The sequence below is a fragment of the Triturus cristatus genome, chromosome 3_1 (genome assembly GCF_964204655.1).
Source record: "Triturus cristatus chromosome 3_1, aTriCri1.1, whole genome shotgun sequence".
NCBI classification, from domain to species: Eukaryota; Metazoa; Chordata; class Amphibia; order Caudata; family Salamandridae; genus Triturus; species Triturus cristatus.
The window spans coordinates 306,784,913-306,810,549 of NC_140583.1; the positions used below are offsets into that span (position 1 = coordinate 306,784,913).

The following is a 25,637-nucleotide window of genomic DNA, read 5'->3' on the forward strand; positions in this document are numbered from 1 at the left end:
TACACTGAACCAGAGCCCGGCAAAGCCTCTATTTCTGTCCTTTGCCGATTGTCACCAGAAGTCACCTTGGGGAAACACGGATGAAAAAGGTTTATGCAATAAGCAACATGGCGCGGTCTGTCGTCACTACATTATCTACTACCTACCTAATCTCAAATACCTCCCTTAGTCCCTTGCCTCCTTCAGCTAATCTTCGCCCCAACATGAGCCCCCTCCAAACAGATGCCTCTCACACCTTCAAAATAAAATATCCAGTAAATCTGCCTACAAATAGTAAAAAGAACGTCATGGACTGCACCCCGAAAGCCCACCCACAAATCCAATTAAGGATCTCTATCATAATGGCAAAATAACTCCCATAAGGGGCATATTTTTCCTGTTATTAAAAAACAGCACTGTCATCACATTTACAAGATTGACAAGCCAACCCCTACTCTCTTTATAATATCACTTATAAAAAATACCCAACTATCACTTAATAACAGCAACCCTCTTCCATAGTCTAGTCCTTTGACTGGGAAAGCTGATGCACCTCCCAACAACAGGGACACCACCTGCTAGGCTAGCCTGCTCCCTGGGGCAACTTACTGTGACACTTGGCTGACGTTGCGCCTTCTCATTCTCCCTCATTTCCATGGTGCTAGGAACATACCAAACAGGTCAGGAGGACACAAGATATGTGAAAGATGACCAGCAAGGATTTAGGCAACAAAAGCCTCCGGGGTGTACATAATTATATGCTGCTTCTGTGTAAAACACTATGGCAAGCATCCTTGATGACCCTGCCCTTCAAAAGCGAAAAACATTAAAAGCTAAACGACTTTCAATAATGAAACGAAAACCATCCTGAATCAATCACCATCTTAGTAAATGCCAGACGGACATACAATATTAAATATGTTAAGCAAAAGCAGCCTTTCTTCAGTCTCAATTAACAAAGCCAACATTGACAGAAAAAGCTATTTGAAAAGATTAGGCACAGAATAACTCCACCACCAGCTTATCCCTTCCCTCTCATCGAAAATCGCAAGAATCTGGCTAACATTTCCTCCATCATTAGAAAGTATTTTGTATTTTATTTGAGACAGTAGAAAAGGTCAAATTCAAATGGGTTGAATCGTTTGCATCATATCATACAATAAATACATAATATTAAAGCCAAAGCAACACAAAGAAAAAATATAAATGAAACTGATGTGTACTTCGCCACCTGCATCACCACGTCATCAAGGGCATAGCAACCTTGTAAGATTATAGCACAACCCAGTTAGAAGGTCTTATTAGACCCTCTAGCTGCTACTGCAAACCTCCAATAGCCTCATATGCACATGATGCATCCGGATACCTGCGTCCACATTGGGTGGTTGAATGCATAAGAGGATGGTGGCCAGTTATGAAATGTTATCGGCCACAATTTTTATGGAATCATATCTGCATTTTGTACCAAATCCCTGCCCAGATATAATTTGGTGAGGTTTGTTTTAATATAGCGCCCATCTTCTAGTTTCTATACTAAAGATGGGCATAGAGATTCAGACCTTGATTCAGGCCCTTGTGATTCAGAATCCGCTCAATCACTCTTACACTCCTGTCTGTTTGGTAGGCTCTATACAGCACCTAGGAGACTATTTGGTTTACTGAGGTCTTTAATATAAGGAAATGCAGACCTGCCTTGCTACGCCTTCAATTACTTCAGTCTGAATTTGTATGCATAATGATCTATACATTTATTTTGGCTGCAATTAGGATGAGAAACATGGTGCGGAAATAAGAAATAAAAAATACAACTTGATTTTGATTGTTTGCACTGTATTTCGCTATTGGCACCATAACGATTCAAAGATTTTATGATGATGATTAAGGCAAATTAACAGTAGCTAATCATGACTTGCTGCTAATAACTGAGGTCATGCACTTCAGGAAAAATCTGAAAACCTGGCTTTTCCCACAATAATTAGGCGTTGGCTCAGCTCGCCACTGTCGGAATTCTTTTAGCGCTGGTAAGCCCTTGGGCAGCCATGCACACTATAAATTCAATAAATTCAAATTCAATCTTATGTATGTATCTAATCCACACCATCGATTTTTATTGACGTGGTTTTGTCTTAAAATGATAATTTCTTTTTGGTAGCCTACCCAGACATGGGTCATTGGTTTATGGAGCCGAAGGTTTGCAATTTCACCGTGCAGAAAAGAACCAGGTTATCATCCTTACTGCCCACCTGTTATCCATGGCTTATGCTTCAGTCAGGAAATACAACCACATTCTTTGTTCCCATCATAAAGGAGTCACACCTGGGAATAGGGTGGCCACTAAACATCATGATATCACAGACACTGTTTGGATTCCTGTGATGTAATGTGGCAGCCTACTATGGAATAAAAGTTGTAGTATTGGTTTGTATCCATTGAGCTTATTAGACGAATACACCTGGGGCCATATTAGATAACGTGCTCTGATGGAGCAACAGGTGTGTGTGCTTGCTATCTGCACACTAGAGGCACTTTGGTATTTGAGCAGAGGCTGCAAACACTAGTGTGGCCCCTCTCTGTAATACAGATCGAACCGCTGCACATTCAGCACTACCACAATTATAATGGGACATTCCTTCATAAGCATATAACCGTGGTCCCCTACTGACGAAAACCCTTTGTCTAATTAGGTCTCAACAGTGAGGTATAGCTGGAGTCCTATGGCACGGTCTAGAATGGCACATTGGGAGAACAACTATGGTCTGGAATGTGGCCTGACCAATTGCCACTGGCTGATTAATGCAAGTGTTCCTTTCATTATCTTGTTGTTTTTTCCAATTGATGCCTTAAGCGAGACAGGTAAGCCCAGATGCGGGTCCCATGCTCACTGTGCCGTAAGAATCAAGCTATAACTCAGTAATGATGCTTAAGTAGGTTGAAACCGGTTTGAGGTGGCTTATAGTCCCATCAGGATGGAACCTGGACTGGGCTGTTCCTACTGGAGTATGACCAAGACTGATTTGCATAAGTCAAGTCTCTGTGTATCATGGGATAGTGCGCAAAAAACGATGGTGACTCAGAACGATCACCTGTGGCTGAGATTAATTCAAGCATTCCTTCCATCTCCTTATTGTTTTTATGGAAACTGAAAATGTGAACTTTTATGTAACTCCCTCCCTTTTCAAGTAATATCAATACAATAGGTTTGCACGGTTGCATTAAAGTGCCACTAGAGAGAGAGAAATCCAATATTCCTACCCACTAAGAGCACCACAATATTTTCCTGTCAATCTAAATTCAGATTCTGGGTGTACAGGGGCCCATGGAACTCCTCAGTATCCCAGGTTATATGCTCTCGGATCACCTCCCTTAATTCACCAAGTGCTCTTTGTTTATCCAGACCACCCAATTCTAAATTGTATTTTGTAAGATCTGTATAAGTAGTGTCTCAAGTCCTTAAAGCAGTGGTAAGAGATAATTTTTACTCAACATAAAACACCTAAACAAAGAAATAATTTAATTTAAAACATTTATTGAGCGCAAGGCTACCCGGGGGCATCCCAGCGCTGGCAAAAAGACAGAGCAGCTAAATGGTTTAAAGAGGGTCATTTTGGAACAGACAAGTTTTGAAGAGTTTAAGAAAAGGGAGGTGACGTGACTCTGACCGAAGATGTACAGGGAGAGTATTCCAGAGTCTGGCTACGTTGTACATGAAGGACTTTCCTACAAATCTCACCCTTGAACTTTGGGGATTACGGCCAAATTTAAATTAGCAGAACGTAGACACCTCATGGGGTGGTAGAAGGTGATGAGAGACTCATTGATTGAGGGGTCCTTCCCCCATAAGGGTTTGTGGGCTATGCACAGAGATTTGAACGTTATTCTATCTGAAATTGGAAGTCAATGTATGGTCTTCAAGGTTGGCCAAGCCGACTGAGTTCTGGGCATGCCAAGTAGTAGCCGAGCAGCACAGTTCTGAACGACTTGGAGTTTCCTTATCGTTGAGTTAGGAGCTCCCAACTAGAGGGAGTTCCCGTAGTCCAATCGAGAGAGGACCAGGGACTGGACTATGATTCTTCTTGCTCTCTTAGGAAGGACAGGAAGGATTTTCCGCTGGAGTCTGGGGATGCCATAGCAGGCCCCTGCCAGCATCACTGCTTGGTGATCGAATTTAAAGGATTTGTCCAGTCCGACACCTAGATTTTGATTTTAGTATTAGGGGTGGGGGCAGAGCCAAGGCAGGGCAGCCAATCTAATTTAGGCTCCATACTCAGAGAGTTACCCAGGAGCATTAGCTCTGTTTTTCCTCCATTAAGTTTAAGACAGGAGTGGTCCATCCATGTTGCCACTTTCACTAAGCAAGCTTCCAGGTCGGATGGGGTGCTCTGGTGGTGGTTGAGAGCAACCACCAACTGTGTTTCATCGGCATATGTGACGATTTTTATCCAGTGTGGCAAAATAATATCTGCAAGAGGTTTCATGTATACATTAAATAGTGTGGGGCTCAGGGAAGAACCTTGAGGCACTCGGCTACTGAGCAGTAGGCTCTTGGAAACAGAGTCTCCTGCAAATACCTGGAAGGATCTAAATAGGACCTGAGCCAGGTGAAAGCACCACCAGAAACTCTGACCATGCTAATTATATTTAAAAGAATATCAAAGTTGACAGTGTTGAATGCAGAGCTTAGGTCGAGGAGGATGATGGCAAGTGCTCCTCCCTGATCAAGAATTCTCTTGGATTCTTCAACCACGGCCAGCAGAGCAGTTTCTGTTCCATGTGGAGGACGGAACCCAGTTTGTGAATAGTGTACGAGTTTATGAGTTTCCAGGAAGTCAGAGGGGAGCGTGTTGACATATTTCTCTAGGATCTTACAGATCCCAGGAAGCAAGGAGATAGGGCGATGGCTACCCAGAACATCAGGGTTTAGGCTAGGCTTTTTAAGTGGAGCCTTCACCATGGTATGCTTCCAGGGAGCTGAGACTAAGCCAGAAGAAATGAATGGGTTTATCACCTCCAATATAACTGGAAACACAACTTTTTTAACTTTGTGTATGAAGTGTAGGAATGCTGGGTTGAGAGGGGAGCCAGATTTTATTTGGGAAAGAATTCCAGATATAATATCCAAATTCATAGCGGGTAATTTCTCCAGCAACTGCTCAGTAGAGAGAGGGGATTTCTCCATTGCTAGAGGGTCAGTGGGACATATGGAACCAGGAAATGTATTATAGATGTCTTGAATTTTTCAGTGGAATAACAAATAAACAAATAAGCCCGATAGTGTCCTATACCTACAGACTTACCTTTGCTAAATCAATTGGCGTCTTGACCTCTTCTACTACTGAATCGGCTTCTACAAACAAAGGAGTCTCCTGCTTGTTTCTTCCTTTGCGCCTTCCTCTTTTAGAAGCATCTCCAGGTAGGAGTTGCTTGTCTGCTGCCTCTAAGAGATAAAACAAAAAATTGGGATAAAAAACAAATACTTCTTTAGAATTGATTACAAGTTAATATTTTAGGATACATTTTCACTTTTATAGTGACCGGTCTCAATCTTCAATGGGTCCTTTCAAGGTTTTCAAAGGCCAAATTGAGAACACTCTACCCAAGAGGCAGTTACATCATGACAACAAATATACATATTACAGTTTTTCTCTCCTTGGGGCTTGTTGCAAAGCCTTTTTATGGATGGGAGATGAAAAATACCGCTCAAAAATAGGTGACTCAAATGAATCTTTAAAGCCCAAAAGGGTAGTGATGACAATGTTCAAAGAGAGTAAATAAAGTTCTCTTAGAGAAGAAACAAAAAAAATAATGTCCTGAAGTCAAGGGAACGCACACACCGAGGTCACAGATGTGCTATTTAGCGATATATTTTCTGCATTCGGACAAGTGTTATATACGTTCTTTGCAAAAGGTTATTTAAGCTCAAATTTAAATCTGGCATTTTGTGAAACTTTTTTTTATCAGTATGGAGGATTACTTCCACTTAGAGTGTTCACATTCACTATTTATGTGAACCCCCAATGCCTCCCTCACCTTTAAGTTAGCCGTGGATCATACAGATAACATCGGTCAATAGATTACTGAAACAGACTGACCCCTACTCACAGCATCAATAGTGCGTTGTGCACTACACTTGTCCCAAGCACCGGAGGCTGGACTGACATGTGATACCAAACTAGTGTAACTTAAGGTGTCAACCCAGAGTAAAATATATGTATGCTTATCTGGATGAATTAATGTCACCAGATAGCCGTGTGAAGCTTTCTTTTTGTTAACACTGTAGGTCTGGGAGAGAAGGCGCAACTAACCTCCAACTTGGAATTTACGTTACACTATATATGGTCTCACAGATTCATAACCGGAGGGAATGTGTGCACTCAAATAAAAAGCTCGGAATGGTGCAATTTGGAAGCTGGTGCTGTGGAATTCCACTTGCTGGGTGTAGATTTAACGTATTTACATAACATCAATTACTACAAAATTTTCAAAAATTAATGTCCTTCAAGCAGAGACGATATAAACAAAAAATTATGATGAGGTATGAAAATTCAGCAAGAAGCAATCTCCGATCTGGATTGAAATGTCAGATAGAAGGAAGTCCTGAAAGCACACCCGTCATAAAAAAGGTTAACAATACCAGGAAGCAGCGCAGCATACTACAGGAATTTTTCTAAAACACAAGGCAGATGAATGAGCTGATCTTGCACATGATGGAGACTGACAAGCATTCTCTATGAGAATAAAACATGGGATGGAAAGCTTTGTGACTGAATGGTTGCAGTTCGGGGTACTGAGGACGCTGTCCTAATAGTTTGTTTTAATAGTTTGCTTTTGTATTATTTTCTTTTAACAGAGTCTTATATAGCGTGAACTTGACCCGAATCGGGTATCAGAGCGCTTTACATAGCACCAGTTGCTTTACAGGAGGACACATTTATTTTTGTTATGCACGAGGAGATTACGTGATTGCGCAGAATCACAGGATGTTCAGCGTCATTGCCGAGACTCGAACCCAGTTCCCCAGATTCGAGGTAGACCGCCCTAGCCGTTAGGTCAACTCCTCTCCCCTATGTAAAAATGCTTCTGGCCACAGCACAGAGGCAGTAGTTATCCAGTGACATTTTGGAAAACTTTGTTCTAGTCGAGGGTCTTCAAATATCCCACACTGGTGACTATGGATGATAAAGAAATCTATTGGAATTGGTCAAACTGATGAATCAGTAGCACAGGAGTTTGAGGTGCTTGCAGCTCCCAATGAGAAAAATGAAAAATTCATATACCGGAAGAGTTTCTTAAACCATCGGAGCCAACTAATGCACATACATATCACTGAACAATGACAGATCTCACCTCTGCCCTCTTGCAAATCCACATCTAACTTCAACCTCTCTTACCATCTTTTTTTGCATACATCAGTACCGGGTCATGGGGCGAACATGTCTTTTGCCACCTGCTGATAAGTTCTTCAGTAAACTTGCGCTTCTTTCCTTCCATTCCCTGAATCAGGTCATGAATGTATTCTTCAATGTCTTCCTCATTCTCAAAGGACACGATATACCTGCCAGGAGACAAATAGAAGTGAGCAATGGCATAAAGAGAGGCATGATGACAAGTATCAAGTTAGAAAATTTGCAAATGGCACACCACTGAAAATATCTAGAATGTGTTGAGGTCACCATCATTCTAGTGACTCAGGAACCAAAATTGTGCTTCTTGGCTTGCTGCATTTGTAAGTTGTACTGAGTGCTGTGTAAAGATTCTTTAGAAGCGCTGACATAACATACACTTTCCCATGCGGGAATCTGCAACCCCCACTTATCTATTAGGATCTGTAATTTGGATGTGGTGCAATCTTCTGGATTTACAAGGTTGCCCTAAGTAGACAGAACTGCATAACTCTAGGGGAGAATGAACAGAAGCATCCAACACTCAAATTAATTAAACATAGACTGCTGTGTAAAACCCTCAAGTAAAAGTAGCATGTATTGGAGACTGCAGACTCGTAATGAAAGAAAGGAAGGATTCCTCTAACTCACCCAATTCCTCATTACCTTAGAGAGGGCGCAGGGCATGTACTGTTGCTGGAAAAAGCTCAGTTTGTTATCTGGTACGCAAACATCCTCTGTATTCTATGCTTCTCATTCGCTTACTTCTCATATTGTGTCACTATGTCATCAATGTTTCACAACAATATTTCTTGTTGACTGGACATGTGTCGAGACTGTCCATGTCTTTAATATTTAATATGTGATTTTCTATGTTTGACTTTTTAAATGTAAATGTCTTAGATGGGAATTTTTGCATGAAAGTTTTGAAATTTGATTCGCCATATGTGACGGTCTATATATGGACTCTTTATATGTGAATATTTATATGTTATTTTTCTACGAAGATTTTCCCTCTGGAAATCTAAAAGTAAATACTGTGTGTCATCATGTATCATTGTCCATACGTGGTAATTTGTGTTGTACTATACACTATATGTTTTAGAGAGAGAGCTGAGTATAACAAGGTCACAGTAGAGTACGAGTCATTGTTGAAGCAAAAGAAACTTGATTATAGTGGAAATTGGGAAGAAATGGTTTCGGCCCCAACTGCTAAATATATGAAAACATTTTGGAAACTTGGTTCAGTTGGGGGGTAAGCTGGCTCATGAGCCAATAAGGTGCATGGATCTGAAGGATGTGTGGGTCTCTCATGTAACAAGTTTTTATAAATCATCTGAATTCACGAGCAGATGCCCCTGGGTTAACCCAGAAAGGAACCTGTTAAAACTGTTAACTGTAAGCTCCTTGAATACAAGAATTTCTTCACTTAATTTACCGAAAGCAGCCAGCACAAATAATTTGCGAAACTTGTGTTCAAATCAAATGTTAATTGGTGAGCACATTTCTTCTCCAAAGTTTTTACTTTCTTTTTTTTTTTAAACATATTTTATTGGCATTTATGTTATAGCATTGCTTACATATGCAGGTACATTTGTACTAATGCATTCATAGTGTGTTTCCCCTCAGAGCCGTTTCCTGATAACCTAACCCCCCTCCCCCCTTGAGTTGCTTGCTATTAGGTAAAACCCGGCAATATGTCCAAGGAGACGAGCAGATTTAAGGGCCGTGGGAGGTAGTTGGTACCGTGCTGTATCTCTCAGGTGTTTGGAACGGGTTGCACTAATTACTCGCCTTCTGGATCCAGTGTTGTCACTCTCGAAGTGGTTTCTTCACTATTAGCGTCTGCGTCAGCTGCCACTAGCTCCCCCACAAGATCCTCCCAGGCTCTGGCCCTTGTCATTTTGCCGATTCCCCTGCTGGCCTCTCGGAGTAACAGTCTCCCCTCTGCCCCCGCCCATCTTTCAAGCTCTCTTCTCCAAGTGGCGAGTCTGGGCCCGCCCGGCGCCTTCCAGTTCCTGGCTATCTCTCGCTTAGCTAAAATATAGGCAAGGTCTTGAAACTTCCCTGTCACTCTGTTCCTGGCCGTGAGAGGGAACCACCCTAAGAGTAAGTGTTCTGGGGTCTGTGGGAGTTCTTTGTCAATCAGGTCGCTGATTGGCTGTCTGATTGCCCCCCAGAATGGCAGCAGCGTGGGACAACTCCAGAACATATGGAGTATGTGCGCCTCCCTCTCCCCACACCTGGGGCAAGCCATAGAGTCCACCCCAAAGTACCTTCGAATGCGAACTGCCGTCAAGTATGCCCTATGCAGCACATAGTAGTTAATTAGCTTGAAGCGCGCGTTCCAGGATATTTTCGGGGTGTTTTCTAGGATTTTGTCCCAGTCTTTGTCGGGTATGGGTTTGCCAATGTCCCCCTCCCATTGCGTTCGCAAGCGCTCTAGCGGCTGTTGCATGTCCCGCCGTATTGCCTTATACAGACAGGACACCGTCTTGATCCTTCCTGCTGATAGCGCCACGTATCTGCACCCCGCCAGCGCTCTCGGGCTCAGTATTCCCGGTCCTCCAGTGTGCTCTAATTCTACGCGTTAGGGCCCTGTGCTTCCGAAATGTCCCTCCGGCAGGTCATATGCAGCCTGCAAGTCTGCAAAGGGGAGGAGCGCAGTGTCACAGTATAAGTTGCCCATCTCTCGCAGCCCCGCTTCCACCCAGTCCTCTAACCCTGCCCAATGTTCCCCCTGTGGAAGGTAGCGCAGCATCGCAAGTGGTATGTTAGGGGAGTAGGGAGTTGCAGCGCCCACTTTCCTCAGGTATCTGGTCCAGCAGTGCGCTATCACCCTGGTCTCCGCCGTGTCCGCAGCTGAGGTGCGACGCACCCGGAGAAGAATTCTCGCAAGTGTGGCTGTTTCCGGCGCCGCTGGGCACCGCTGCCGACCCAGGTTCCGATCTGCCGCTAGCCACTGTATTAGCCAGTATAGTTGTGCTGCTAGGTAGTAGGTTTCGAGATCCAGCAGCGCTAGCCCACCCTCAGCCGTGGAGCGCCGCAGCATGGATAATGCCACTCTCCGCCTGCCAGTACCCCAGACAAATGATATAATTCTCGAGTCTAACTCCCTGAACATGGCCTGCGGCACCCATACCAGAAGTGTTCCAAAGTAGTATAGTAGGCGCGGCAGCATCACCAATTTCAGGACGGCCAGCCTTCCTGCTACGGATAGCGGAAGCGTTCCCCAGAAGTCCATTGTCGCTTTTGCTGCCCTCATAGCCCGTCCCACGTTACCCTCCAGTAAGTCCGCCACACCATGATATATTTTGACTCCCAGGTATTGCAGGCAATTAGGCTCCCAGCGCAGATGGTCTAGCGTAAGCGGTGGGAGGGTATCAGGTGCCAGGGGGTATAGGCTTAATTTTTGCCAGCTAACCCTGAGGCCCGACATGGGGCCGAAACGAGCCAGCATGTTACGCGACCCCTGCAATTCCCCCTCTGTGTTGCGCAGGAATAGTAGCAGGTCGTCCGCATATATGTAGTGTTGCCCTATCGCTGTGTCCAAGCCCCGGTAGTCCCGACCGCTCCTGGCCCTGCTTGCCAGTGGTTCCATGGCCAGGGCGAATAGTAGCGGGGAAAGGGAGCATCCCTGCCTTGTGCCTCTTTCTGCCTGGGCGAAATAATCCTCCCAGTGCGCACTCGTGCCATGGGGGAGGTGTAGAGGAGCCGCACCCATGGTAGGAAACCCTCCCCCAGCCCCATCCTTATTAAGACCTTGTATAAATATTGCCACTCCAAACTATCGAACGCCTTTTCGATATCTACTGCGAACACCGCCGCTGCTTATTTATCCTACCCCTTTGAATCCATTACTGCCAGGAGCCTCCGGATATTTATGGCCGTGTTCCGCCCCGGAATGAATCCTGCCTGGTATGCGTGCACCAGTAGAGGCATGTGTGGCAGAAGACGCGTCGCTAGGATTTTGCGGAAAATTTAATAATCCATGTTAAGCATGGACAGTGGCCTGTAGGCCGTATAGTCATAGGGTTCCTTCCCAGGCTTGGGTATGGGAATGATAAGGGCCTCTCTGGCACTCTCGGGCAGCTCCCCCAGCTCTCTGGCCCCCTGATACATCGCAGCCAGCTGCAGAACCATCTCCTCGGTATATGCTGCATAAAATTCAGCCAGGAAGCCATCAGTGCTCGGGGTCTTGTTGCGGGCCATGGCCTTGATAGCGACCCGAATCTCCCGCTGAGTAATCTCAGCTCCGAGTAATCCCGCCACTTCAGGGGTCAGTACTGGTAACGGCAGGTCAGCCGGATATTCCCTGATGTCTACCGGTTCGCAGATGCGCGTCTTCACGTAGAAATTGGCGTAATATCGCGCAAAGAGCCCATTAATTTCGTCTGGCGCATAGTGTCTGACCCCCCTTCGTCTTCTATCTCCACTAGCATAGCACTCCTGTTTGTCGGGTTCGTCAGCCACGCCAGGAGTGAGCCTGACCGGTCCCTTTCCACGTGCGTGCGCTCTAAATACTTCTTATAATCGAAGCTGCAAAGCTTCTCCGTGCGCCTCGCCACTTCCTCTTTGGAGTCCAAGAGCGCCCCATGCAGTTCTGGACATCCCGGCCTCTGGCGTTCTATGTCTCTCAGAGCGGACTCTGCCACCTCCACGGGTAAGGACGCGCCGAACCCCGGTGACCCGTGCTATGCACTGTCCCCTCAAGACCAACTTGAACGCGTCCCACTCTACATTCCGGGACCCAGCCGTGCCCACGTTATTTCGAAAGTAGTGCTTTATTTCGCCTCTGATCTCCTCTCTGAACACCCTCCAGGGTGTCTGGACAGAGCCGCCAAGTAGGAATTGCTGCCGGCGTGTGCGCCCATTGCAGCGACATCAGCTGGGTTGTGATCCGATATGGTGCGCGCAAGGTACTCCGCGCTTGTGACATGCGGTTGGACGTCTGCCGAGCAGAGGAGGGCATTTAGGCGTGCATGTACTTCATGGACCACTGAGAAGTAGGAGTAATCCCTCCCTTGTGGGTCCAGGGTGCGCCAAGAGTCGATCAGTCCCCAGTTCCGCCTCCACGCTGTGAATGCTTGGGAGGCGCACGCCGCCTGGGAGTTTTGCAATGGGGGTTGGGATCTGTCCAGCAGCACATCGTCCACACTATTGAAGTCGCCCCCAGTTATGACCGCTAACTAAGCTGATCTCTCGGCCTTCTGGTCTCCCCTTTACTGCTACATAGCGTCCCTCCAGATCCACCACTGAGGATAACAGCTGGAATGGCACTCCTGCTTGCATCCATATTAACGCCCCTCTCGCATAGGCCGAATAGGTGGTGTAGTAGAGCTGCCCCTCCATCTTTTGTGTAGTGCTTGCCCTTCCTTCTGTGTTAGGTGTGTTTCCTGCAGGAGAGCTATCTGGGCCTCCCGTCGTCTGATGTAAGAAAGTACCTTGTGGCGCTTTGTCATGGTGTGCATTCCCCTAAAGTTCCACATCATGCATTTATAGTGTAGTTTATCAGCCATTGACAATGGAGTTGGTACTTCGCCCGCTACCCAGGCGGAACAATGCCCCCCCCCCTTCACCCTCCGCTCTCCCCGCAATAGTGTTTCGTATATAGCGCAACTCAAGGTAACCCCCCCCCTGTTAACAGTGAACTTATTCCCCAACTCCCACTCCCCAGGATAAGTAGGACAACCCCTCCCATCCAAACCAGTAGAAAAAGTCTACAAGTGACTGCTTGCAGTTCAATCAGTCAATCTCCAGAGGCGGCCCCTTGCCGGTGTTCTCCCAGTCTCTGCAGCCGCCATCCTCCACGGAATTTGCAGTGAACCGCCCCTCAGCTACCCTCCCCCGTATGCCCCTGTACCTTAATGCAACCGTTGCACTGTCCTGCGGCAGCCTGGTCCCTTTTCTCACCATCTCTCGCTCCCCGCTATTAGAAGATGTCATCCATCGTTTGCGGTGTGACATCTGGCAATATCAGGCTCTGTGCGACGGACTCGCTGGATCTATTCTCCGATCCTGTGTCTGCCTGTTCTTCGCCGTTCTCAGATGGCCCCGGATTCCCAGCTCCCCCGCTGATCAGCGCCACCACCTGTATTGCACTCCGTCGTTCAAGTTGTGCCTCCTCCTGTGGAGGCGCCAGAATTTCGGTTCCGTGCTTTCGGCGTCTTGGGCGAGGCCCTCTCCTCCGCCCCCCTGACAGATCCGGCCCGTGCTCTGTTCCGCCATGTCGGTCTATCCAGTCAGATGCCGCCTGCGGAGTCCTGAAGAATTCGGTGCCATCCGTCGTGCTCACCCGCAGCGTGGCCGGGTACTGTGTCACGTATTTGTAGTTCAATTGGCGTAACCGTTGTTTCACATCTCGATGCGATCCCCTTCGCCGCTGCACCTCACGGGAGAAGTCCGGGAAGATGCGCACTATAGAGTTGTGCCCTTGGATGTCGCCTTTGAGCCTGGCCTGAGTGAGAATATGATCTCGGTCCTTGTAGTGAAGGAGTTTCGCTATCACCACTCGTGGCGGGGTGCCTGGCGTGGGCGGCTTAGCCGGGACGCGCTGCGCCCTCTCCAGGACGAAGAAAATCGACAGGCCCGTCGGCGCTACTGCTTCCCTGAGCCATTTCTCGAGATAGTCCGTCATGTTGCGACCTTCAATTTTCTCCTGTAGGCCTTCAATGCGCAGGTTGCTTCTGCGTGAACGGTTTTCGGCATCCTCCGCCCTTTCTTCCAGCATTCGCACCTTGGCTTCCAGCACAGTCATGTGCCGTTGTATATCTGTGACCACCGGGGCAGTCTCCGTCAATGTTCGCCCGTTTGCCGCGTCCCAGTCCACTAATTTCTTGTGGTCCTCCCTGAGCAATCCCATGTCCAGGCTGAGAGAGTCAATTTTCCCTTCCAGGCGTTCGCTGGAAGTGGTGATGTCTTGGAGTATGTCCTGTAGCGTAGGGTCTGCTGGGTGGTCCGTCCTCGTAGCAGACCTCTCGGTCTCGACTGGGGGTTTGCCCGCTGCAGGGCCCTCCTTCTCCCTCCGTTTCATAGGCTTCCCCATGGTGTCTTCTTGCTCTACTGCGCTCATGCGTTATCGTCACCCTTCGTCGCGAGCGCAAGCTGGGCCCCATCCGTAGGCGCCCCTCCAGGCAATTCCCTGGGTGCGCCAGCCGTTCAGGTCCTCAGGGCCGTCCGTCGCCGCCGCTCGACGTGCGCCGTCTTGCGCGCCTCAGCGCCTTGTGCGGCCCAGTTCCATTGGTCCTCCGCCCCTGCTGCTCGCGGGAGCGGTTCTCAGGGCTTCCCAAGTCCTTTCCCAAAGTCACAATCCCTATAAACTTCAGGGCTCAGGCTAGCGCCCTTGGAGGTCCCCAAACCCCTCTGTCCTGCGCACGTGCACCTTCTGGACTATGTGAGCGATGGGGTCAGCCTGTTAGGGAGGGTCCCGCCTCCTCACCGTCAGGGAGGGTCCCGCCTCCTCACCGTCAGGGCGCTATCTCCTTTGCTCGCCCCAGCACCGGTAACCCAGGCCGCGCAGCAGTGGTCGCTCCTCGTGACGTATCGGGGGCCCTCAGATGCCTTCACCTTCTCTCCTCCCTGCTGGTCTTCCTGAGCTCCCCTGCCAGGGCACACGCGCTGGCCACCACTCCTCGCCCAGGTTTGCACCCAGGGGACCCGGAGGGGAGCACCAGAGGTCTCATGCCACAGCCGCTCACACGCCGCTGCTGCGCGCCTCTGGCGTGACCCAATCCGTTAGGAGCGCACACGCCCTTCCTGCGCTGCCTTCTCGCCGGCCCTGCGTACGCCTTCCGTGATCTTCAGCGCCCACGTGGCATCACAGTCCAGGCCGCGCAAAGTGGGGCGTGTACCGCGCTTACTCTTCAATAGCCGTCCTCCGTCCACTATATGGCCCAGACTCTCCAGCCCGTGTCAAGTCCTACCTGACGGGCTGGAGGGAAGCACCACAGGTCTCCGATCGCGCTCCGGTGTTCCTTTAGGCGCTGCCGTCTCAGCGCACCGCCATTTTGCCCACTCCCGGGCGCCGCAAACAGCCCTTGTCTGCACCCTCAGCCTGCTCCCAGAGGCGGTTCCGCTGGTCAGCTGCGCGGTGCCGGTTCTGAGCTGGAGGGGGGGCCCTGGCAATCCGTCTTGCAGATCCCTCGCGCTGATATCTGGCACGGCATCTGCGCTCGTCAGCGCTCACTGGGCGCCGCCATCTTGGCTGTGCACCCGAGCGCGCTCACCGTTGTTCCTATCGCCCGATCCTGGTCGTCCGAGAGACGCGCTTCACTGCTGGTAAGTTCCCTCTGCGCTGGCCATTGCGGGGATGCCTCGTGGAGGTTTAGGCCCTTCGTGGGGCGTCAGGGTGGTCACGGATGGCGGCCGGCCGACGGGAGCTCCCGAGCAGCGCTGCTCACTCCATCGGCTCCAGGCCACGCCCCTCCAAAGTTTTTACTTTTATAACAATTTTCAGAAGTGTTCATGGGTAGCTGGAAATGGCGGTAATTTAACCAATCCATAAGAATAATGATCTAGCTGATCCTAGCAGCTGTCATTTGATAAATGTAATTGATATTGGGGTCAAATTATATGCAAAGGCCATTTTATTGCCTATGAAGGAGTGGCCAGAGGGTAATAGCTTGGTCCCAATCGAACGGGGGACTCTACGCTGGACAACTCTTTTAGTATATGAACAATGGGTCAGAAGTTGTTGGAAACTACTGGAACATCATTTTGTTGCTTTGTGGATATTTATTCAACTTTTGACTTAAGTAAACTGAAACATTATGTGGTCCAAACTTTGAGATATAGACATTCCAGAATATCTGTTGAGGACTCTCCAAGAATTACATAGAGATAATCAGGCACAGGCGAATTAGATTTAATGGGGTCCTGATCAAGAAATATTGCCCTAGAAAATGGGTTGCGTTAGGGGTGAGTGTTGGCCCCAAAACTGTTTTCTTTATACCTTGTTGACCTGCGTCTCATGTCTTATTGGAAGCTAAAGGCCTTCTCTCCCAAAGGGTTGGAGGGGGCAGATGTATATTCTGCCTTTTGTATGCTGATAGTCTCACAATTTTTGACCTGATGCAGGTGGGGCTCCAAAGAAAGCTTGAGCTGTTTAGCAAATACTGCTTGGCAAAATGATCTGACCATTAATAAGGACAAAACGAGAATTGTCAAATTTGATAATCAATCCAAGCCTTATATGTGGGTGGCGGGCACTAGGTGGCGCACAGCTGTGAGGCTCCGGACGCCCTGTGAAGAAATCCATCATAAATCTGCATTTATACCTGCCCTTTTTCTCTGATGACATCTGCTGCTGGTGCCTGAGATCCTCTGGAGCTCCTGTGCGAAAATTCGCAGCCTCTGCTTTGTTTTCTGGGGAACTGCTGCGCTGAACACTCTACAGGCCTGCGAGTCCTCACTGGTGCTGCTGCTGGGCCGCATGCAATACGCTACCCCCAGTCTTCTACGAGGTGCTAGGCGGCTCCGGCCTCTGGACGACTGGGCATCGGTTTTTGGTGAGGCAACTCGGCGCCGACCTGCGCCTCCTACGTACTTGCTGCATCGGTCCCGCTTCACGGAGGTGAGCCGCGCACCATGGCCAGAGTGACCTGACCCCCCCGCACGCTTTTCTACAACGGCGCATGTGGTGGCTCTGCTCCGGCCCCCTCCTGGAGGTATGGGTTGGCTGTTCCCGGCGGCAGGAGCCCGCCATTTCAGTGTGCGGCACATTCTACTCCCGCACTCGGCCGCTCCTCCTTGCGCCTGGGAAGACTATTGCTGTCGCTCTGCTTGTGCTGCTTGAAGCGCTATAAACTGCCATTTCCCCTTAGCGCCGTTTTTGCATCACCGCGACCTCGGGGTTGGAGTGCTTCAGCCGGCTGCTGCACCCTTTGCCTGTTGCTGCTGTGAGGCGGGGGGAGGCATTGATCGCCCCCCCCCGCTGAGACTCTTTTGCGCCTCCAGCGGCGCTGTGATTGCCCCATTGTCATTGAGTCTGCGTCCTGGCACCAGGCCTCTTACATCATCCTTCTGCTGTTTTGTGCGTGGTGGGCTGTGTCTGGAGGGGTGTACTCTCCGTGTGGCTGCCCCCCTGTGCCTCCTGACACCTGTGGGCATTAATCTGCTGCCAGGCTTTATGCTACCACTGTGAATCCCCTCTACTGTTGGTGCAGGGGGCCACCCCCGCTGTCTCATCTGACAACTCTACTGTGAAGGCCCTCAGCCAGCATCTCAGTCTGCAGCGCACGCAGTGCCTGGTCTCCGCTATTCCACTGCTCATAGTTCTTGTCCTGGCCTTTGACATTCCATACACAATATGTCACCCACGGCTCCCCGCTGACTGCTGACGGCACAGTTACGTGAAGCTACGCCAACAACACCTCAGCTGGACACAGAAGGGTGAGCTGAACAGCCAGCCAGACGTCTTTCCTCCAGGGTTTCGCTAGGTGTGCGGGGGGCAACGTGCGGCGCGCCAACACGATCCTGCGGTCTCCTTCGTCCCGCTTTGGGCCTCGTGGCTATGGGGAAGACTGACACCTGCCAGCCTAGGTTGACGTTTGACTCCAGGAAAGCTACTACACGTTCGACCTCTGTTGACTCTGAGCCATCCGACATGGCATCTGGTTCAACCGCATCGCAATCCTCCGGGGATGAAGTTAAGACGCTTCTCCTGGCGGTGCAGAACAGCTTGACAGACTTGTCGGGGAAAATGAACTCCATGAACAACCGCCTTGATTTTTTTGTTCATAAAGTCGACAAACACGACGGACAACTCAAAGAGGCCGAACGTCGCATCTCCGAGACGGAAAACGCCACAACTCAACTTCAAGACCGCGTCACGACCATGGATAAGTTGCTGAAGGTTATTGCGGCTAAAAACTAGGACATTAAGGCATGCAGCCGACGCAAAAACATCCGCCTAGTTGGCATAACAGAATCGACCAATACAGGCCGTATGGAAGACTAGGTTGAAAGTCTCCTGAAAGGCTGCTTTGGCGCAGACTCCTTCTCAACTCATTTGGTCGTGGAGCGCGCTCACCGATCCCTGGGGCCACGCCCGCCCCAGGGTGCCCCCCCCCCCCGCCCTATTATCGCTAGACTGTTAAATTTCAGAGACCGTGATGTGGCACTGCAAAAAGCTTGTGAAACAAAACCTCTGCAATTCGAAGGCAATGCTTTTTCAGTCTATCCGGATTTCACCCTCGCAGTTCAGGAGACGCGGCGGAAATTTCTACCTGCTACGCAAAAGCTCCGGGAGGCGAATATTGAATATGCACTCCTTTACCCTGCAAAGCTCAGGATCTTTTACGACAGCAAACACAACAAGTTGACGATTTCTTGAAGAAGCTCGACGCGATCAGGATTCTAGACCCTCCTCGCCAACCGGCAATTGAACTCTCACCATGCTGGAGGCCTCTCGGTCACCTGACGTCCTTGGTTTTTTGCACTTTGACCCTATGAGGCGAACAATGGATTCATGGTCACCATACACGAAGCCACTATGCATGTCATGCTTATCACTCTCATGAATTTGGCGACTGTTCCTGTTCAGATAAGTGCTATGGGTAGATCTGTTTGTCATGACTCTCAATGGTGCATATGCTGCAGTCTCACCTCTGTACATTGGACAGGTGCACTTACTGTTTCACCGGGCACCCCTCCCCCCCTACGCCGTTGGTCTCCCCTTTGGCGAGAGGACATGTTTCTCCTCTTTCCTCTTGGGTATATGACATAGCATTGTTGGACACGGGATGGGGTTCCTGCCCACCGGGCGCCCCCCCTTATGGGAGCTCCTCATTGCATGTTAGTCCTTTTGATTTTTTTGTACTGCAGTTCAATGGCTTTATGCCAGTTTTTCTGGGCCAATGTAGTTCTTCTGTTTTTTTGGTTTTTTTCAGGTGGTTGGTGGTATACCGGCACGATTGGGGTGCTGTTGTGGGTGGGCTGGGTTTCAAATGCTAATAACTGTTTTCTATTGCTCCTGCATCGATACTCTCTGCAGATGGGTGGATTGGGGAGGGTGGCTTTGGGTTGGTGGGGTGGGTAGTTTTTTGTTAACTGTACCGTCATGCATATTGCACAAGTTGCTTGTCATGTTGTCCAACACACCGATACGCATCACATTGCTTTACAATCGCTTATGTGACATTTCCCTTTATCTAAATTTCCTATGGCAACACATCCTAAGACCCTAGGCATAAAATTGCTTACTTGGAATGTCCGGAGTCTCTGTGACCCCCGTAAACGGCGACAGATTCTGGCATATTTAGATCAGCACCAGGTGCACATTGCACTGCTTCAGGAGACCCATATGGACCCCCATTCGCCCCCAAGTTTTGGCACCCGATGGGCCTCTGTCCAATCTTTCTCCTCCTACTCCACCTATTCTAAAGGTACTGTCATTCTGATTAAAAAGAATACACCATTCATACTAGGAGGCACATACTGTGACGTCTCTGGCCGCAGTTGTATAGTGTGGGGTACTTTATGCACACAGTCAGATGCCCTTGCGTGTAGCTACGTCCCTAACCATGACGACCCACAATATTTCTCTACTTTCTGGGGCCGCATATTAAATATGGGGGGGGGGGGGGTTTAACATAGCACTACACCCAGCAGCGGATCGCTCCAACCCTCAGCCTTACCATAACACTAAGGCACGTGAAACGCTGCTGGGGATACTGGAAGAACACGGGCTGGTGGATGCCTGGAGGTATATGCATCCCACTGGGAGGGAGGGCACATACTACACCTCTGGTCACACCATGTGGTCTTGGCTCGATTACTGGCTTTGTTCCCGAGGCATGGTGCCTGGGATTCAATCTGTCACTCATCTTGCTCGTACATACTCTGACCACGCCCCCGTGTGCCTTGAGATAGTCCCCCCCCCCCCCCCAGTGCAGTAGTCACCCCTCGCTTCTGGCGTCTCCTCCCGGAGTCCCTTTTAGATACATTTCATTTCATTTCATAAGGCTTTATTCGAACAAAGAAAAACAAGTTCATAAAAGCACGACATTAAAAAGACAATAGTAAAACGTCAGTCACAGCAGGAAATACATCAATTAAAACAGTTAAAAAAGCATACTTTTCCTTGCATTAATTGATTTAAGGAGAAAAGTTGCTGTGTAAAGACATACATCTGGGTGATGTAGATTAAAAAGCAAACTCATGCAGTCATGTATTGACCTAACTCCAAATTTTACAAACAGGGGTTTCAAATATGCAGTCCGAAAATGTTTATACAGCTGACATAGCAAGAGAAAGTGCATAGTGCTTTGAGAGGTAGTGTTGTCACATGGACACGGGCCAACTGGATGTAGGTGCAAGGAGGGGAAGGCAACAAGGTTGTGGGCTACTCCCATTCTAAGTCTAGTCAACACAAACCGATGTGCCTTCCAGGTTACTTGTGACAAATAAGGTTGGAAACCCACAAATTCGTTTAAATCGTGGTAAAAAACATAAGATGAAAGATCAGAGCTTTTTTGGTGCCTTCTGATGGAAAGCTGTTGTAAGAGGCATTGTCCAAGGTCGAATTTGGACAGTTCGGTAGCCCCATAATGATCCACGGTGATGTCTATGTTGAAGAACTCCCGAAAATTAACCACAACATACTTTAACCATGGAATCTTTAAATAGTGGTCCAAGGAAAGGCAGTCAGAAATAATAGCTCTGCACAAAGAGGTCTCTTCTTTTATCCAAATGGAGCGCCATAGGATCAATGGCCTGAGGAGGATCAAATCAGCCAGGTGATGAATACCCAATTCATGGTGCACTAGGGCATTAGAAACAGAGCTTGGCAGGCACAAAAGTCTCTTCAGGAATACATTCTCCTCGACCTGGAGAGACCCGGCCGGGGCATAGCCCCAAATGCCAGCTCCGTACAAGGTGAGTGAAACACACCGAGATTGAAAAATTTTCAACATCTCATTGACCCGCCTGTCTCCCAGCTTCGTAGCCATTGTAAAGATTCCATGAGCACTCCTTGCCATCTTAGCCCGAACGTTCTTATGTTCATTGGCCCAGGTATTTTTGTTTGAAAAAGTAACCCCCAGGTACGAAAAGTTATCAACAGCCTGGACCTTTTGTCCCTCTATGAAAAAAGAAGACTGTTTCTTTCCGTTCCGGCGCCCACATACCATAACATAGGTTTTGGATTTATTTAACACTAACTTTCTGCTATTAATAAATTGCAAAAAGCCATCCATCAGCTGTTGAAGACCGTATGGGGTGCGTGAAATTAAAACCGCGTCATACGCGTAAAGTAACACAGGGACATAATCGTTATTAATTTTGGGAGCATCCACTGCCAAGGATTTGAGAAAGGAGTCAATCTCGTTAATGAAAAGTGTAAAAAGCAGTGGGGCCAATACACACCCCTGGCGAATTCCACGCCCAATCTTAAACATAGATGTGCATTCTCCTCTAGGTCCATAACGGACGCATGCTCGTAATTTAGTATAGAGACGTGCTAAAAAGAACACAATACCCTCGGGGGCCCCCATTTCTATTAACTTTGCCCAAAGAATACCGTGGTCCACCAAGTCAAAGGCACTACTCAAATCCGCAAAGCAGAGGTAAATAGTGCCAGTCTTTGCCAAGGTGTATTTACCGATGAGTAGTTCTAGATTTAGACACTGCTCAATCGTACCACGACCCTTCCTGAACCCAAACTGGCTCTCAGCTAGAATACCATTTTCCTCCACCCATTCTTCCAACCTCACTAAGAGCACTCGGCTCATTACTTTTACGGAAGAATCTAACAAGGAAATTGGGCGATAGTTCTTAACTTCCCCACGATTTCCTTTCTTGAAAATTGGGATTAAAATGGATTCTTCCCAGGTCGGGGGCATCTCATAGCGGACAGCTGCATTAAAAATAATAGTTAACAGAGGCCCCCATAATTCAGGGACCAATTTATAAACATCAATTGGAACCCCATCTGGGCCCTGCGCTTTTCCCTCTTTGCTGTCCCTTATGCTGTCTAAAACCTCTTGAACGGTAAAATTCAATGGGGTGTATGGCCACCTATCCCCTAAATCCCTGGATGCACAATCTGACTCAAAGATTTTAGAAAAATGAGAAACCCACTCTTCCTGCATGACGTTGGAAGTTAATTCCGGAATTTTGTCATCTTTAAGAAATGTTGAATTAACAGTTTTCCAGAACAGGGAACAGTCGTTTAATTCAGCAGCCTTAGTCAAATTGTCCCATGCCTCCTGCTGAAGTTCCGACTTCCTACATTTAAGGGTTTCTTTGTATCTGGCTCTTAGGTCTACGACTAAACCCTTATCTCTTGGTATTACAGATAGAGCTGATTTCAGTTCCTTTAAAGCCGAAGTGCAGGCAGAGTTGAACCATCCCCGCGGTTGATCCTCCTTATGCTTGCATGTACTTGTAAGCTTAGAGTCAATGACCGCATTAATACTAATAAAATGCTCAATAGAGCCAATGGTGCCTAGGTTATCTTCTAGAATCGCAGTAATACTTGCTAGGCAACTGGTGATAATAGAGTCAGACGTAATATCGGCCTTGTCCCCCTTCCATCTGAGTCTGGTACCATTAGGGCGAACTGCCTCAATACTATTGACAGTACGGCCTGGGATACGGGTCCCGTTATTTTCCCATAACATGGCCTCTACTACCAGGCAGTTATGGTCACTAAGTTGGATATCTATTACTTTGGGTACCGTAGTCCAAGCCTCAAGACTCGAGGAGATACAAATAAAATCAATAACTGTATTTGCTCCCCCGCCAGTAAAGGTTGGGTAGATCTCCCCCTTTTCGTTTTTCTCATTGGCCATAATATACATATTATGTGAGGCAAGGAGACTATTTAGGGCATCTCCGTAATAATTATGTTGGAAATGAAGAATCCCATCCCCATGATGGTCCACCAACCCACATACATTAACATCTGAGAGAGGACAAGTGGTGGCGTTAAAATCCCCTGCCATGAATAAATCAAAAATTTCATTTGATTCCTGAAGTAGGTCATCCAGTGCCCTTGATAGTGCTTCAACCGCCTGATCCCTAGAATCATTAAAAAGGTTATTATAAAAATGTATTAAAAGAATATTCCTGCCACCTGTTTTGTACAACCATAATATCTGGGAGTGAACCCCAACTTGTACATATTTTTTGACCGACAGAGGAGTTTGAACTGAAATCAAAACCAATAGGCCCCCTTTAGCTCTTCCCGATACTGAACCAGTAGCGGGTAACTGGTATGAAACGAAACCATTTAATCCTTTAAAATCCGTACACCAAGTTTCCTGTAAGCAGATAATATCAAAAAGGGCTAAAAATTCCGAACACCCCAGACTATCTGATTTTGATCTTATTCCCGCGATATTCCAACTGGCGATATAACAGCCGGAAAAACCATGGATACCTGACCCCGTATGGAGACAGTTACTACCCTGTGGAAAAGTAGCAGTATTGGGTGTCTCCATAACTAACTCTGGGCAACCTGCAGGATCTCCCTCCTTGCCCAAAGGCGTACAGTCTACGATTAACCCAGGGATATTGAACATTGACCCAGGGATACACACACTTAGGCCCGTATCCGACGGAACTTGATTCACCGAAATTTCCGAGGGTACCATACCCGACTCCATTCGTAATTCTAAACAGCCTATTGGGTCACTCTCCTTGCCCATAGGTAGACTGTCTACAGTTATCCTGGAGATGTTACCCGGCTCAAGTCAGTCGTTTTGATCCAACCCACTCAAGCATTGAAAACGGTTGACAGTATTAACCTGGAAATTGTTAACCGAACTATGCAACACTTCTCTCCTCAATCTCACCCCCCCCCCGCAATTCCTTGAAAAGTGCTCGATATGTTGACTATAGAAAAAACCTAAAGGACGAAGTGAGATGCCCTGGTCGTTACTAGAGCGTGAAGTGGCTCGGATCAGAGCTGTCGTGGCAAGATGGGGGTTGATAAAATTAATAATAACACAATCCCCAGGAATATTTTTTGGGGACGTTCCAATCCAGTTGGTTCTGGTGGTGGCCAAAATGTGGTCCGCCATAGCCACTGGAGAGCCACACTCCCGATTAAGCCATGCCACAGTTTTATTCTTGAGGGAGTCATGTGATTCTGTAGAACGATAAATCCCATCCTCCCTAATAGGTGTAACGTTGGTCAAGACTGCTACATATGGTGCGCAGTCAGGTGGGAGGTTTGGTTGGGGGAGGCCGCAGGGATTAGGCTTCCCCCTTCCAAAAGTCTTTGGTGCATTCCCCAAGGTGCAAGTAATGGGATTTAGAGAGATATCATTAGAGCAAGAAGGTATTGCTGAATTAACACTCAAGGCGTCCCCAGGGAGAAGAGAAGTTGGTTTGCCAGCAACACCCTGCCGCTCAATAGCTGTTGTGGACCTACTAATTTGTTGTGAAGGGATACTTGAGCCTGCGCAGGTCAGGCCAGCACTGGATATGTCATGGGTAAATTGCACACGCTTACTAGTACTGACCCCAGCCACGTCGACCGCCATCAGAGGTTTTGGGCTATTGATTGAATGTAAGCCAGATTGCATCAACTCACCCAGTCTGGTCACTTCCCTAGATACAGCCTCGAGTTTGTCCAAGAGTGGAACGACTAATTTATCTAACTTGGTGTCAATCATACCGATAAGCAACTCAAGCTGATCCGGGGCCAGTTTCATGTAAGTGGGATTAACGTCATTGTTTACACAAGTAGGCTCAATAGTGCCCCCATTTAAGACAGGAACAAAATTCTTTTTACTTTTACGACCCCCTTTTTTAGACATGACAGGTCTGTTTAAGTGTGTTCCTGATCTTAACACTCTGTGCGGTTTATGGGCCACTGGGCCCAAAACGTCAGAATCGTTAAGGGATTTGTTGTCAGATGCTTTGGAGGGGGCCTCGTCCAAAAGAGGGGTCTGTATTGGCTCAAGTTCATAGGTACCCTCCCTCCCTGGGGAGTCTGAAGATACCGCTACATAGCTATCATCAATAGTAGGGGTCACGACAGAGACTAGTTGACTCGTAGAATCGGGGACACTGCCACTACCCAGACCCAAGGATAGTCTTCTTTCCTTGTTGATCTTGTCTACTACTTTAACTAAATAGTTATCTAGTGTAGAGACAATAGGGCGCGAAATCCCGGCTGATTTAGACATGTTTTCTTAAACAGATATAAAATAACAAGCACGGGGAGCTACCAGGTAAAAAAGCACTTACTATGAAATGACTAACAACAATACAGAACACAATATAAAATATACACAATACAACACCCGATATCCAACCCCTATGTTAACA

The 25,637-nt window shown here is 47.9% G+C and overlaps 1 protein-coding gene across 1 annotated transcript in view; it reads right to left on the minus strand.

Annotated features, from left to right (window-relative positions):
* TRIP4 (thyroid hormone receptor interactor 4) overlaps window positions 1-25,637 on the minus strand; it is a 461,936-nt gene that overhangs the window by 408,569 nt on the left and 27,730 nt on the right. The window contains exons 2-3 of the mRNA XM_085643987.1: window positions 7,368-7,531; window positions 5,274-5,413 (exon numbers count right to left, since the gene is read on the minus strand). Coding sequence (XP_085500113.1) covers window positions 5,274-5,413; window positions 7,368-7,531 — 304 coding nt within the window. The remainder of the gene's footprint in view (window positions 1-5,273; window positions 5,414-7,367; window positions 7,532-25,637) is intronic.